The sequence below is a fragment of the Colius striatus genome, chromosome 2, assembly GCF_028858725.1.
Source record: "Colius striatus isolate bColStr4 chromosome 2, bColStr4.1.hap1, whole genome shotgun sequence".
Lineage (NCBI taxonomy): Eukaryota > Metazoa > Chordata > Aves > Coliiformes > Coliidae > Colius > Colius striatus.
The window spans coordinates 94782749-94797265 of record NC_084760.1 but is presented as its reverse complement, the minus strand read 5'-3'; the positions used below and the strand labels follow the sequence as shown (position 1 = coordinate 94797265).

The 14517-nt window shown below is 39.4% G+C and overlaps 1 protein-coding gene across 1 annotated transcript in view; it reads right to left on the bottom strand.

Annotated features, from left to right (window-relative positions):
* Positions 1-14517, bottom strand: part of ALK (ALK receptor tyrosine kinase) — a 321490-nt gene that overhangs the window by 168475 nt on the left and 138498 nt on the right. The window contains exon 4 of the mRNA XM_061989641.1: positions 1111-1312. Coding sequence (XP_061845625.1) covers positions 1111-1312 — 202 coding nt within the window. The remainder of the gene's footprint in view (positions 1-1110; positions 1313-14517) is intronic.

The following is a 14517-nucleotide window of genomic DNA, read 5'->3' as shown; positions in this document are numbered from 1 at the left end:
ATCAACAAGTAATTTACAATTTGGATGGTGTTGCTGGAACTAAGTATGATCTAGATCCATATACAAGCTCTCCTCCTCAGTTTTATAGGCCATGTGTTATATGAGAATTACAACTATTCAAGCTGTTTCTATGAGTTAGGTTATCTCCTGGAAGGTTTTCTATTGTGCATTTTCCTTTTGCTACTGGAAAATACAGAATTTGCTGTAGACAGTAATCAGATAATCACATCTTATTACAAGCACAAGCCAGCAGAACTTGCTTTTAGAAACTTTCTAATCTATCACATCAAAACAAATAACATTTGAAATGCTTAGTAAAAATTCTGATTCCTAACACACGTTTCACAGTAGATGTAAAAATTAAAAAGAAATCAGTATATAGAACAGGTAGAACATCAGCCTCACATATATTCAAATGAAATTCTAAGTTGCTCCACTAGTGTAGCATTTTGAAATACTTACTGTGTTCAACTCCTGCTATTTTGCTGCTAACCAAAATTTAAAAGAATGCTCAGGAAGCCTGACAAATTAAGACATCACAAAAAAATTAAGATTAATTGCACAAAGAGGATAAACCAAACAGTTGTATTCTTGAAAGATCAAAAGCTTTACTCCTCTGGCAGTAGTTCCAAAGTGTCTTACTGACAAGAAACCACACTTAAAAACCCCACAAATACAAGATAACATTTAAAACATGTGCATACACAAGAAACTGCACAGATTCAGTAGATATTCTAATACAATCATACACTTGGGTAAAGTAGTCACAAAAAAAAACCCAACCCAGAACAAATTAGACAGAAAAGCTTTAAACTTGGGATGAGTATCTACACTATGCCTGTAGTTGCAAGCACTGAAAAGAAAGATTATGTCAACTTCAGAGACTCACTGTTACATGGATCCAGAGTTTGCAGATACTTTGTATAATAAAATAAGCAACAATCTCAAAGTTTTATAACAATTTAGACCCATGCAAGACAAACATCTACTCTGCGTGGTGTCCTGCTCCCCTCGGTAGATGTGCAGCATGCATTTTTTGGCTGTATTCCTACACAATTGTGTGATTCTTCTCAACTCAAGCTGTGAGTCAAATGAGAGGATGAGACTTACCCATATTTCTCTGGACTCTTCACTGATAAGATTTCAGTGCTGCTTTCATCAATGGGAAGGACACGAGCAATATATTCTCCACTCTGCTGGTAAAACTTAAAAACAGCCACTTGAACTACGCATTGGTCACTGCTGCTTCTTAGCCAAGGGCTCAGGATGATGGGGCTTGGCCTCTCCGATTCATTGAGAAACAGAAACGAACCTAAAATAGATGAGGCAACAGGAAAGCTTTAAAAACAAAATAAAACCCCAAAAGCCTCAAAAGAGTGCATATGCATACTTGTGATTTTTATGCTGCAGCTCACTCTGTAGCCCATCCATACCTCCCTGTCAAAGACTGCCTTTGACTATTGGTTTGGAAGGCTTGCCCGTTTTGTAATGAATGCATTAAGATCTTCCTGGGCAGACAACATTTCATCTCATCTTTCAATAGTCCAAATCAAAGATAGCGCTTAGATTTAACTACCAGAAGAAAAAGCATAAAGTGGAAAAAGCTATAAATGTTAAGGGCAGTGAAAAATAACAAACAGTAACAATAAAACTCAATCAACCAAGAGATTTCCAAAGTTACGCCCAGGCAGGAGATTAGGGAGTTTTAAGTTTACATACTTGCTTTCATGTGCCTATTCATCCCCATCTCTAACACCTCTCAGATGAGGTCCAGACCGAAATATTATGGCCTTGGTTCAGTGGGATCCTGATTTGACAGCTCTGAGATATACAGAGATTTAAAGAAAAAAAAAAGCAAAAAAATCAAAAACGACTTTATTTTTTTTCACTCAAATAAAGAACACAAATTCAGTAGCTTTACTTTTGCCCTTCTTCAAACAGAAGAGTGCAGCATTTTTAAGTCATTAGAGTCAGCATAAATGCCTGACATAACTTTATTTCTTCAGCAATTCATTCTAACATATTAATTTTATATGCAGCTAATCCACATTAAACATTTCATTATTATCCAGTACATTGACTCTCTTGTCCTAATTCTATTTCAATACAATCTGAGGGTTATCCAGTGGGACAGAGGTAAAGTATTTTCATCATATGGTTGCTCATTTCAGGTAAGTCAAATTACTCCCTTTTGGAAGCTGACCAATTTGTCTACCGAACAAGCACATTGGGGTGTGTAGTTGGTAAATGAAAGGTGCCGTTAGGTAAATGAAAGGGACCAGCCTTTGAAGCAAGAAAATTCTGATATTCTACAGATTCTAGCAAGACTGGTCAGATAATCAAGACAATGAGATTTCATTTCCTGGAGGGTCCATTAATAAACCCTGTCTGTTAATACTTAAACATGCAGATCTGACGAATAGTTTAATTTGATAATGAGAAACTAAGGCTCTACTGGGCTGTAATTTAAACTACTTTCTAAGTGCACATGAATTTTTGCAGGAGCAGCAGTTTGCTTTTGAAAATACCGAGGTTGAATTCTCAGAGGAATGATGTTCCACATCACTGAGTATGACTCAGTGGAGATCCAGGGTGTCTAAGAAATCCTGTGCAGGAGCCACAAATGGATCCTGCTCATCTTCACCTCAGTGCCTAAGCTGTGAACCACAAGGTGCAAACCAGACAAGACACTGAGCTCCTGTAGCAGTTCACCTCATCCTAAAGTGGATCTGGTAAGTTATCCTTTGGTTGTTCCCATTTCTCTCCAGTGAACTGAGGGTCAAAAGCTCAGATTTTAATATCTCATGGCCAGATGCAAGTTTAGAACAGAAGAATTGCACTTGTGCTCACTGATGTCCCCAAAACTCTGATTTGGCAATTTGTCTCAGGTCACACATGAAGTAGTAATGGAAGAAATAAAAATGAAATCTGGATTCCTGCCAACCACCACATTTCCCTCCCAATACACGCATTTATCAAAAGCAGCATTTTTTGCATACTTGTCAAAGACAGTGTTCTTGACATCATGTTAATAACATATCTAAAACTAGAAAGCATTTGTACTGAAGAAACCACACAGAAATGTCAGGTACAGCTTGCTTAGACATTGAGGTTTGTAAACAGAGAAGAGTGAAATGCAGACATTTTTTTAGGAACAAGAATCTTTTATGTGAAATAATAGCCTTTAATACAGTTACTAATAGAATGGTTTGATTAGTTTAACAAACTCTGTTATTAGAGTTACATATACACAGTATTTTTGCTGGTCGGAAAAATAAATTAAAAAAAAAAAAAAGGCCAGCCACATGTATCATCCTTCTCTATCTCTCCCTTTTGTTGCAAACAAAAGAGAATTAGAGTACTAAATCTTGTGGCTTTAATTGTACCATCCCCATAAGAACATTGAAATCTGTGACATGAAAGGGAGCAAAGAGATTTCTGCTGGTGGCAGAAAGACACTAAGCGTTGCAGTAATTGCTGATGGTAACTTGCCAGGTGCAAGAGCCATTTGCTCATCTTAGTGCCTTACAACAGGGAGTTGGATTTAAAAAAACCCCACCCAAATAAACAAAGGCAGCTCTCATTCCTCCTTGTAGTAGTTCTGGATAAAGAGAGCTTCCAAGGACAGTCCGTCTTATGCCATGAATTGGGACCAGGTTTAAACTGTCAGCGACATCTAGCAATAGACAAGGATAGCGGGTACAGCAAATTTGTGAGGTAATCACTAACTTTCCTTATTTTGGCTTTTATATTTTTACTCTCTGTTTACAGGGCTTACATTTTGCAATTGTGGCTTATTATTCATCTCGTGGTCAGTTCTATCTACTAAATTATACTATTAAAAGGAATGTCATTTTTCTGTGGTGTGGACCTAGAAAATCACTCTGAAGGACATGGCTTTTAGACTGTTGTTCTCACCACATGTACACAGCCTTGTCAGGCGTGTCCTCCAAGTACATACCTTTGGGGTGATCACCTGTCTGGGCAAATTCTAGAGCTGACAGTACCTTTTGAAATTTTTTCCTTTCTCCACCTTTTTTTAAAGAAATATTTAAATAAAAAAAAAAAAAAAAGAGAGGATAAATCTAACTTTGTTCTTAATTTTGAAAGCTCAACCATCTCATGGGTGAATTCCCCGTCTGCTGCAGTGGTCTCCTTTTGCTCTTTTCCCTAAGTGCTAAGGAAAGAACTATCGGAGCTGCATTTGGTTCTGGTGTTTTCAAATGTTTTCAAAGTTGAAATGAGTGGTGCTTTGTATGAAACGACAAAAAAAGTACAGAGGCTTTGTCACATAGCAGAATTTGAAGATTCCTCTTCACATACTATGAGTTAGATCTGCTTATTACAGAGCAGATCGGTGAGTTCTGGTAGTAACAGGACATGACACCCATAGTGTACATTAACATCGCACATACTTTTTTCCACCTAAGCAAAAGACTCAAAACACCAATTCAGACCAACCCTGCTTCACGAATTTGCTGTCTCCAAAGCACACATGACATATCTCAGTCAACTACATACACCACCCCCCCGCCCCCCGCAATGACAACAAACCACTGACAGGGGCCCAAATCAATGTAAGTCCAAAGCCTACAAAGGAATAATTAACGTGTCTGAAGTGAGCAGTGATATATTTTGAACTAAAATCCTTATACTTCTCTCTTCCCTCAAAGGCACAATCTCTTAGCCACTCCTTGATACCGTTTCATGAGATGGCCTCTGGTGGGATCAATATGAGCACTATTTCCAGGATCAGAGGAGACACCACTACTCTGAATTAAAAGATCACATGGCGATCAGTTCCTCATCCATGCCAAAGGACAGAAGAATATACTATTTCACACCAATGGACTTTCTGGGCAAAATTAGAAGCTATGTGTTTGCTTATATTTCCCTGTGGTGGGAGGGAATCCATGTGGAACACTCTATCCAAGATCACTGTGTAGACCCATAAGACTCTAAGCTATAATTTCCTTGCACTTATTTTCTCCTATTAGCTTGCTTGCAGCTCTGATAAGGCTCTTGGGATCTTCCTGGGTGAACAGCTAGAAAAACCACTGTAGCTTCAAACACACTTCTGCTGCTATTTAGATATCAAGGGATAGAAGCTAAGATAAAAGGCGTCTTCATGGTACACGTGGCCAGTGTCATATTCTACTGCTCAGGACTCTGAGGGTCTATGCTTTTCAGAAAGACATTCCCCAATGAGTCATTTTGGGAGTCCTCCATTACAGGTTTTAAATTGGACTCTGGCTGCACAGAACAATGCTGATACTAAAGAGACGCTTTTAAAATAATCACATTGTAACTAGATACACAGTCACAGACCCAGGCACTTAGCACCTCCTGGGTCCTGAGCTCATTCATCATCATCACACAGAATCTCTGTGGTTACACAGGGAACATTTTGCATCAGATACACCTGTTTTTACATTATGTGACAGAAATTCTACGAGCTGATATTGTTCTGTTGTGTTTCAGAAACTGATGGTGTAACTGTTAGTACTTGGTTTTCCAATTTCCCTCTAAATACTCACAAACTGTGGGAGAACCCTACGAACAGTAACCAGCTTTTAATCATATTTTTTCTGTTTTCTTAATACCTGCAGTCATAATGCAGTAGTTTTACTTATCCTTATGTGTTGTGCCTGATAACATCTCTGGCAACTTGCTGTCACTTCAGACAAACACACATGAAAAGGTATTTATGCTTACGAACAGGGAATTATTGCAGTTGACATAGAAGGAATATTACGAGAAAAATTAATATATCCTGAATGAAAAATTGCTGTTGATCCTTTGAAAGCTTGTTTACAATGTTTTAACATTCATGTCACAAAAAGAGAAGGATGGCTTATCAGCTAGTAGCAAGACATTTGTTAGATGATGGAGACAGCTTCAAGTTGCACTGCTCAGGACTAATGAGGTAACAGGGATATTTGTAAACAAGAAAACTGATGTTAATGTACTATGCATGTACAGATACATTATGACTAAAGCACCTATCCAAAAAAGTTCTCAAATGAAGAGGTACAGACTAGTACAACTACAACTCAAAACCATACCAGCAATGAAGCCCACTTCTAAAATCTCTGGCCTGACGTCTTTGTCTGATAAGGATGCACAAAACATCTGAAACTCCTGCCAGTGAATGATAAAGCAACCCTGATGTTCAAATGACAGAGCCATCACTTGGTCCTAGGAACCAGGCAAACTTAGTATCCTACTGCTAGCCCCTTTAAAAGCTGGTCATCTGACAGCTACCCAATAGCTTTGAATTCACCTTGCTGACAGCTCATACCCTAAACGCTGCCTAGTCAGTCACAGGGAAAACACTGAAAAACCTGATGATGCTCAGCAAAGTCAGTAGTGCCCTACTGCATCATTCAACTCTTCTGAAGTTTAGGGAACATGACTGCAGCCCCAAAAGACAACAGTCTAAGAAGTAATGATGATAAATAAGGTTGTCCAGGAAAGGGTCCGCTGCAAAAAATAGCTATCAGCTATTTCTTCTGGGCCAAATACAAGGAGGCAACTCCTCGACTTGCACCTGAAGTCTAGGATTTCTAGCATGAGATGTTCTTGTATATCTGATATCACACAAATAAGATCCTGAAGATATATCAAACAGTGCAATGGGATGTAAAAATCAGTTACAAAAGTGGCATGCATTAGAATTCATGAAGAGGGAAGTCCACATTATTTGAAAACAATATTTAACAACACACACAAACCAATAATACACACAGAGCACACATACAAATACCTGATAGAAATTAAAGTGTCCCCATGCCAATTCAAGCAGATTTCTTCCCTAATAACTAAAGACCATAGTTTTATTATTTTAACTTACTTTTTTTGAAAAGCAAAGCTCAAAACACAGCTAGACTGACTTAATCTGATCACAGTTATAAAGCAGCAATTTAACAATCCTTTGCAAAACTGATAGATTGTCATTCTGAACATAAACTCCATCTTCCTACTAAAAGGATTTTATTACCTTTCACATACAAGTTCAATATTCTACCAGATTAAATTAGAGCTGTAAAAACTATTAACAGCCAACGTCTGTTGGGGACTGTACAGTAGGAAAAAAATTTAAAATCAAGTTTTATGGTTTTCTGAGATGCTGACTGGAGAGAACATTTCCACTAGTATCACAAAACATCCCACAGAGCTGGTCTTTGGATTCGTCATTTTACACTTTACTTCCAAATTAATTATTCAAGCAAAACCCTAATAGCAGGAGCTCAATAGTTCATAAAAGTCGTGGAAGGACTGGGCACTACCTGAGTGACAACATTAAGAACAAATACTGTTATACTTTTTCTGGGCCTATTTATATGGATTTCCTAATTGCCTCATCAAGGCCCTGAAATGTGCTGAATGTTAAGAATGTGAATAGTCTCCAGTGCTGAGTGCAATGTGACTGCATAAGCACCAGAAGATTTGCAACATGTTATACTTGCATCTGACTTAAAATTCATGAAGGCCTTAGAAATATTACAAAATTTGGAGCTGAACAATTCTTAATCTAATTACGGTAATTGGATGATATCTTACCTCTTTTGAAGTTGATCAGAGTTCTTGCTATTAGTTTAAACAGAAACAGGATTTCCCTCCTAATATCTAGCAGGTATGTGAGCACGCTTCTCTAGATGACGTAAGAGCAATTCAGAAATGCTAATGAATTCATACTAACTCTTCTGGGCATGTAATTCATTTCACAAATGGACAAGTTATGGTAGACATTAAACAACTGCAAACAGCTGTGGCCAAGATTGGTATCAGAGCAGAGATCTACAAGTCAAAGGTCTTTAAAATTACCTCCTATTCAAGTACTTTTAATTTCCTAAATATGAAGAGGAAAGCCAATAATCCATCAAATCAAAATAAAGGCAAATTTTGTTCTCTCACTAAGGCATCAGGCAAATTTGATTTGCCCCATATGATTTCTCTTAAATTAGAAGACTTCACTTGTAATTCACTCCTCCCTCAAAAAAACAGTATTCACTGTAATCCTTGGAAACCGCAGCAGTGCTATAGAAACATAACTCCAGTGCCAGAAATTTTTCTTATTAATTTACCTGTTCTCTTAGAGGCAACCCTGAAGTTTCACATGCAGAAGGCGCAGTCTCCTAGAAGTGACCTTCAGCTTTTACAGGTTTCACACAATCACAGAATGGTAGGGGTTCGAAAAGACTTCTAAAGATTATCTACTACAACCACCTGCTACAGCAAGTTCATCTCAATCAGATCACACAGGTACATGTCCAAGCGGGTTTTGAAAACCTCCAGAGGAGTCCACATCTTCCCTGGGCAGCCTGTGCCAGGGCTCACTCATCCTCACAGGACACAGGTTGAAACTTGTTTTCAAGTGGAACTTCCTATATTCCAGCTTGTGCCTGTTACCCCTTGTCCTGTCACTGGGTGCTACAGAAAAAAGACGCATCCTGTCCTCTTGACATCTGCCCTTTAGGTATCTATAAGTGTTGATAAGGTCCTCTCTCAGTCTTCTCCATGACAAGCAAACCCAGGTTCAGAAGCCTTTCCTAATAACACAGATGTTCCAGGTCCCTGATCATCTTAGTTATCCCTCTGTTGGATTCTCTCCAGAAGTTCCCTTTTTCTCTTGAGCTGGGGAGCCCAGAACTGGATACATTAGTGGTTTTGCATGGGCTAGGTTTTGGTAATGAGGGACTACAGGGGAGGCTTCTTCAAACAAAGTGCTGTCCGAAGCTTCTCTTGTAGCTGATAGGGCCAGTGCCAGTCAATTCTAAGATGTACCACCACTGACCAAGGCCTGGCCAACTAGTGACTGAGGTAACACCTCTGTGATTAACATATTTGAGAAGGGGAAGAAGTTACTGCACAGATGCTAAATTGCAGCAGCAGCAGAGGGGAGTGAGAATATAACATCTCCACAGACAAGGTCAGTGGAGAAGGAAGAGGAAGAGATGCCCAGACACTGGAAGAGAGACTCCCCTGTTACCTGTGCTGAAGACCATGGTGAGGCAGCTGTGCCTCTGCAGTCCATGATGCAGCAGAGATCCACTTGCAGCCCACAGAGGACCACACACCCGAGTGGATGGATGCCTGAAAAAGGTTGTGACTCTCTGGGAAGCCCATACTGGATAAAGTTCCTGGTAGGACCTGGGAGCCTGTGAGGAGAGAGGAGCCCACGCCAGAGCAGGTTTGCTGTCAGGACTTGTGATCCTGTGAGGGACTCAGGCTGGAGCAGTAGATAACTGAAGGACTGTTCTCCCTGTGGATGACCCACATTGGGGCAGGGTGTGAGGAGCTGCCCCTGTGGGAGGCTCCATGCTGGAGCAGTTCATGAGGAGCTGCAGCCTGTGGGAAGTATCCACATTGGAGAAGTTCATGAGGGTCTGTCTCCCGTGGAGAGAGACTCCACACTGTAGCAGTGGGAAGTGTGAGGAGGCCTCGCCCTGAGAAGAAGGAGCAGGAAATTTCAGCTTAAGTTCTGCTCAGGCCTTGACTCTTTTAATTTTCTCCCTATTATGAAACTTTATTTATCAGTTTAAATGCCAATAACCCCTAGTATATCCATATGGAAGGCTGAATCTCATCATGCTACTTAGTTTACACAGACAACAATAAAAGATGTGTTTCTCACAAAGCATTTTACATCTATTTTTTGAAAAGGAAAAGGTCAGAAGGAAAAGAAGAAAACAATTACAAGCTCCAGATATTGCTGTCCATAATGAGAACTAGAACCAGATGCTGTTACAGCCCAGTTCCTAAATGAGTCAGCAGTGTTTGCTCCCAACTGAAAAGCGCTGAACTGAAAAAAAAGTAGTTGGTTAATGAAAAACTTAAAATTCAATGCTGAAATTGAAATCTTTCCTAGAGAATGACAAAAGAGTTTAAATAATTCAGCCTTGCACAGCTGATTAACCAATATGTATTTTTTTTGCTGCTGTCAGAGGTGAATGGCAAGTTACTTTTGAGATCTCTGTTCCAAGAATAAAGGCTGCAATAATTTTCTGTCATCATGTGCAAGGCAGACAGACCTCAAGGCCAAACTAAGAGGAAGCTGGTTCTGTCAATAAAAACAGAGAGGCAGAACACCTGTTCAGTACTTTACATTGTGTGCAGTAGTTAAGGAGAGGGTATGCATGAAAACCTAATGCTGTGCCTCCAGTTGCCACTTTGCTCTCAAGCGTGCTTATTCAATTACACTCAGGAGGGTAGAAGTTCAAAAACTAAGAAATTTGACAATATTCTGATGCACTAGTACCTGAATAGAAATGTGCCTGGAACAGAATGGGTGTTGCAACAACTCACAGTTCAGTAACATCAGAGATAACCTTAAACAAGTAGCAAGTACTCTGAGCTAGTCTCCTGAAGAGCTAAAAAAGCCAACTAAAAGAAGGTACATAATTAAATGTATTTGGTGTAGTCCTCCTTTTTCATTCTATGCCAGGATTAAACCCATCTGATGAAGGCTGCCATTATGTCAGCTTAAAGTGCACAAGAGTCATAACTCAGACCACTGAAGAATCCTGAAATTTGTCTTCTGATAACATAAATAAGATAAATCTTGAGGTAGCGTATTTTAGTGCCTTATACATTTTAATCTGTCCTTGTCCACCTCTCCTCTGCATACATATGTGTATATCCATACACACAGTACCAGAAGACAATTACAGGAGACAATTAGTTGACCAGCTCTCCCCAAAAACATTGGGAATGGCGATGGTCCTACCCAGAGCTTTTTGAAGGCGTGATAGCATAAAGCATCTGTCACCAAATCCCTGCCCATCCTGAGGCTCAGTCATCCTTCCTCCATCTCCAGTCTCCAAGCCACTTCCATCTCAAATCTGCCTTTCAGTAACTCAGTTACCAGTTCTTCCGTATCAATTCTGCACACCAGTTTTGTCTGGAAGACCCCTTTCAACTTATCTTTTAGCTCCAGAACTTCCTCCTATTTTCTGTGCTTTTCTAGGCCATTGCAAAGATTAAAAGGGAGAAGAGTACCTTGGACACAAATTATAGGATGGAAAGAAATGCAGATGGCAGAAGACTGTTAAGGGCCACTCTGCTTCCTTTTGAAAACTGCACTCACTGACGGTTTTCCTTCTGCTGATTCAAAAAATCCACTTGGCATTCATGTATAGGAAAAAAGCAAACTTCACCCACTCATCACTTGTCAAGAAGCAGACCTGTGAGGGGACGACAACTCTTTCTCCTGGGTCTAACAATGGTTTAGAGCTTCTCTGAACCACCATTTTCAGCATGACAGACATGCTGAAAAATGATGTGGCAATCAATGAAAGAGAAGGGGAGTCCAGAAGCTTACAGATAATGACTCTTCCCTGGGCCTTCAGATCACGTTTTTCGAACAACACAGTTAACCTTCACATTTTGATAGCATTGTATAAATTGAAAACATTGCACAAATGTTAATGAACGAAATCTCATGATTCTAAAAAAATCTATTTTTTCAAATTGGAAAAGATGGCTTGTAAATGCTGTAAAATCAGATGGCACATAGAATCTCCCACTCAACTTGGTGGGAAATTCAGCAAGTTTACAGAGGGTGCAATCAATTCCCTCCTCCAGATCGTTGTTAAAGATGTTAAAACAGGTCCCAGCTCTGAGCCCTGGGGAACACCACTGGTGACTGGCTGCCAAATAGATTTAACTCCACCAGGTTGTTATCCCCTTCTAAAAATACTTTATCATGTCCCAAGGAAGACCAATGGATCATTTTTAATACTTTTTTTTTTACAGTGCCTAGAAGTCTCACTGAAGGCCAGACCTCTTTACAGAGACTATCTTAGTTACTGCACCAGATAGTTCAAGAAAATGAGGGCAGAGACAGGTGGCAGCTATGAACGGACAGACAGTGACAACAGCATACAAGGAAACAAAGAGGAGTTTCAGTCATGTCAATAATGACCATTAAAGCACATGTTTCTCAAAAATATTTGTGCTACAATACCAAATCATAATTCCTGTGCCTTGTCTCTTCAGTTTGCTATTCTTACAGCAATTGCACTGCAATTCACTTAGAAATTACATTTTTTATGAGGAACAGCCATTACTTCTTTACTTCATCTGCAAACTGCCTATCACACTTTTCACCTCTGAATACAATGAACTGACTGAAATAATAAGGACACTGTTTTTTCTAGTGCAGACAACCAAGCCCTCCACTCTTCTTGCAGGAAAATACCCATGGGGCTTCAGTGTGAGTTTCACATGAGTACAAATTGTAGAAGCTCAAGCTCTCGATCAACATTATGGATGAAAGACTGTACAACTCTTTTGCTCTAAAAACAAAAACACAGCCACAGGGGATCTGCCCACTGAGCAGGGCATGCCAATCATCTCACATGTTGTAATCCTACCTTCAGTGTGCTTTTGAAATCAATTCCGCTTCTCGAGAGATAAGTGTTTATCTTTAAAAATAACAGATTTGGACAGCATCAAAGCCTAGCTATAATGGAGAAATTATGTGACATTCAATTAAACAGCACTAACCATTATTTATCATAGGATTTTTATTCTTTGTGGAACAATAAGAATACTTAAATGCCTCTGAAATGTCATCACAGTCCTACCAAGAATTTCTGCCTCAAAAATCAAACTAAGGAAGTCATATATTGTTGAGGGAGAGGTAGGTGGAGTTGTATCTGCAAAATGGTTCAAAGCTCTTCTGACCATACATTCACTTTTCAGTCTTACTGAAACTAGTTAATAAGGAAGGGGCGGCGGTGGCGGGGAATCAAATAGACTTACTCTGTGAGCATCCCAGACAAATTACTTTTGGCTTACTGACATTCTAATTTTCTAGAAGCAGGCATAGTTAAGCTAAGAAGGTTATGACTCGTGTATCTGTCTTAGTTGCAATTATTCCATCCTCTTCTCACTTCTCTAAGATAAACATAAACAGAAATCCCATTCTATTTATTTTCTGTTGGCTGTAGACTGAGAGAACTATTGTGTTATTAAAAGACGATCTCCTTACTCTAGTTTTAGCCTGGAGAGGAACAGAACAAGGACTTGATGGCAGGGTGAATTGGAAATTGATTGTAGCTCATAACATGGATTTTACACAGCCCAGGGTGACACTCAAGAAGCTGGTTCTGCCTGCCACAGTCATTCCAGCTGATGGTTTCAGTAAGTCCTCATCACAAAGCCATTACTATTATCAGTACTGAAGCAAGACATTTTTGGTGAGTTGGTGTAAATGAAACTTGTGTGGTTCCTGTACTGCAGATACACAGTAGATTTTGACCTCAGTGCTGTCTCATTCTATCTGCACTAAGCTCTAAATGCCTCCCAGTGCTTATCCCTACAGAGAAAAGCGACAGAGAATGTTACTTTTGAAATGAACAGACATATCAGCATGTGCAAGAAGTACAGAATTGATTTAGGAGCCCAAAGACATCTGTCCCATGAGTGGGTACAGCTTACCTTAACATAGCTGTCTGTGCTTTTGGCTTTTCACTCTGACTATAGACAATCTACCCACTAGTGAAACACTAACAGAAACAACTTATTTCACAAACTGATGCATTATGATTAACTGCTGCAGCGTTTTATGCAATACAGTATAGATCAAAACCAAAAGTAAGCAGAGTGAATTTAAGGTACTTTTAGGAAACTGCTCATCCTGTCTTAAATTCACAAAGGTCACTTGTGTTTTACAGAGAGACAAGGAAAGATGCTTAAGACTTAGTTTTAATAAGGCTGCTTCTAAAAGCCTGTACTGTAAATCATCATATTATTAAAGGAGGAAAGATCTTACCTGTTAATTCACTTTTACACCATTCAAGTAATTTGCCTACATTTTGCATTTCACCTGCAGGTCAGTTTACTTTGCATGACTATGCTGCCTTCCTTTCCTAATTGGAGGTATTAGCACAAGGCTGCCAAAACTTGTGGCAAGGAGTGAGTTATTGAAACCCAGACAAGATTCTGCTTTCTTTGACTTCAAACAAAACCTTATGACCACTTGTCAAATGATCCAAGGTTCAATAAATCCACGTTTTTTTTGAAAGTATCACTTCTGGCCCTAAATCAGTCTGGCAGACTTCTTTTAAGAATGGAAAATAAACTCCCCTAGGAATAAGTTAGTAGAGGCAGCTGACATGTAAGCTGTAATACAACAATGAAGAGCAAACAGTGAGTTCTCCTATTTCTTGTGATATCCAGCCGCATAGGATTTACTGCTATGGCTTTTCAATAACCTGAGCCCTACACAGAGTGAATGTGCTATGGGCTGTTATGAAGTGGTTGGCAGAGACTCCCTAAAGATTACAGGAGATACCCAAGCTTCACTGAATAAGTCTCCCTCCCTCTTTTATCTAAAAAAGTAAATATTGCAAGGTCATATGCAGTAGAAATACACTGCTGACAGCACATCACTGTGGAGGCACTAATAAGCCCACAGGTATTTGTGCATATATGTCATATTTGACAGCATGCACTTTTACAGTTCCTGCAGGCAGTATTTTTCATCCTAACTGGCACCGTTTCAATGGT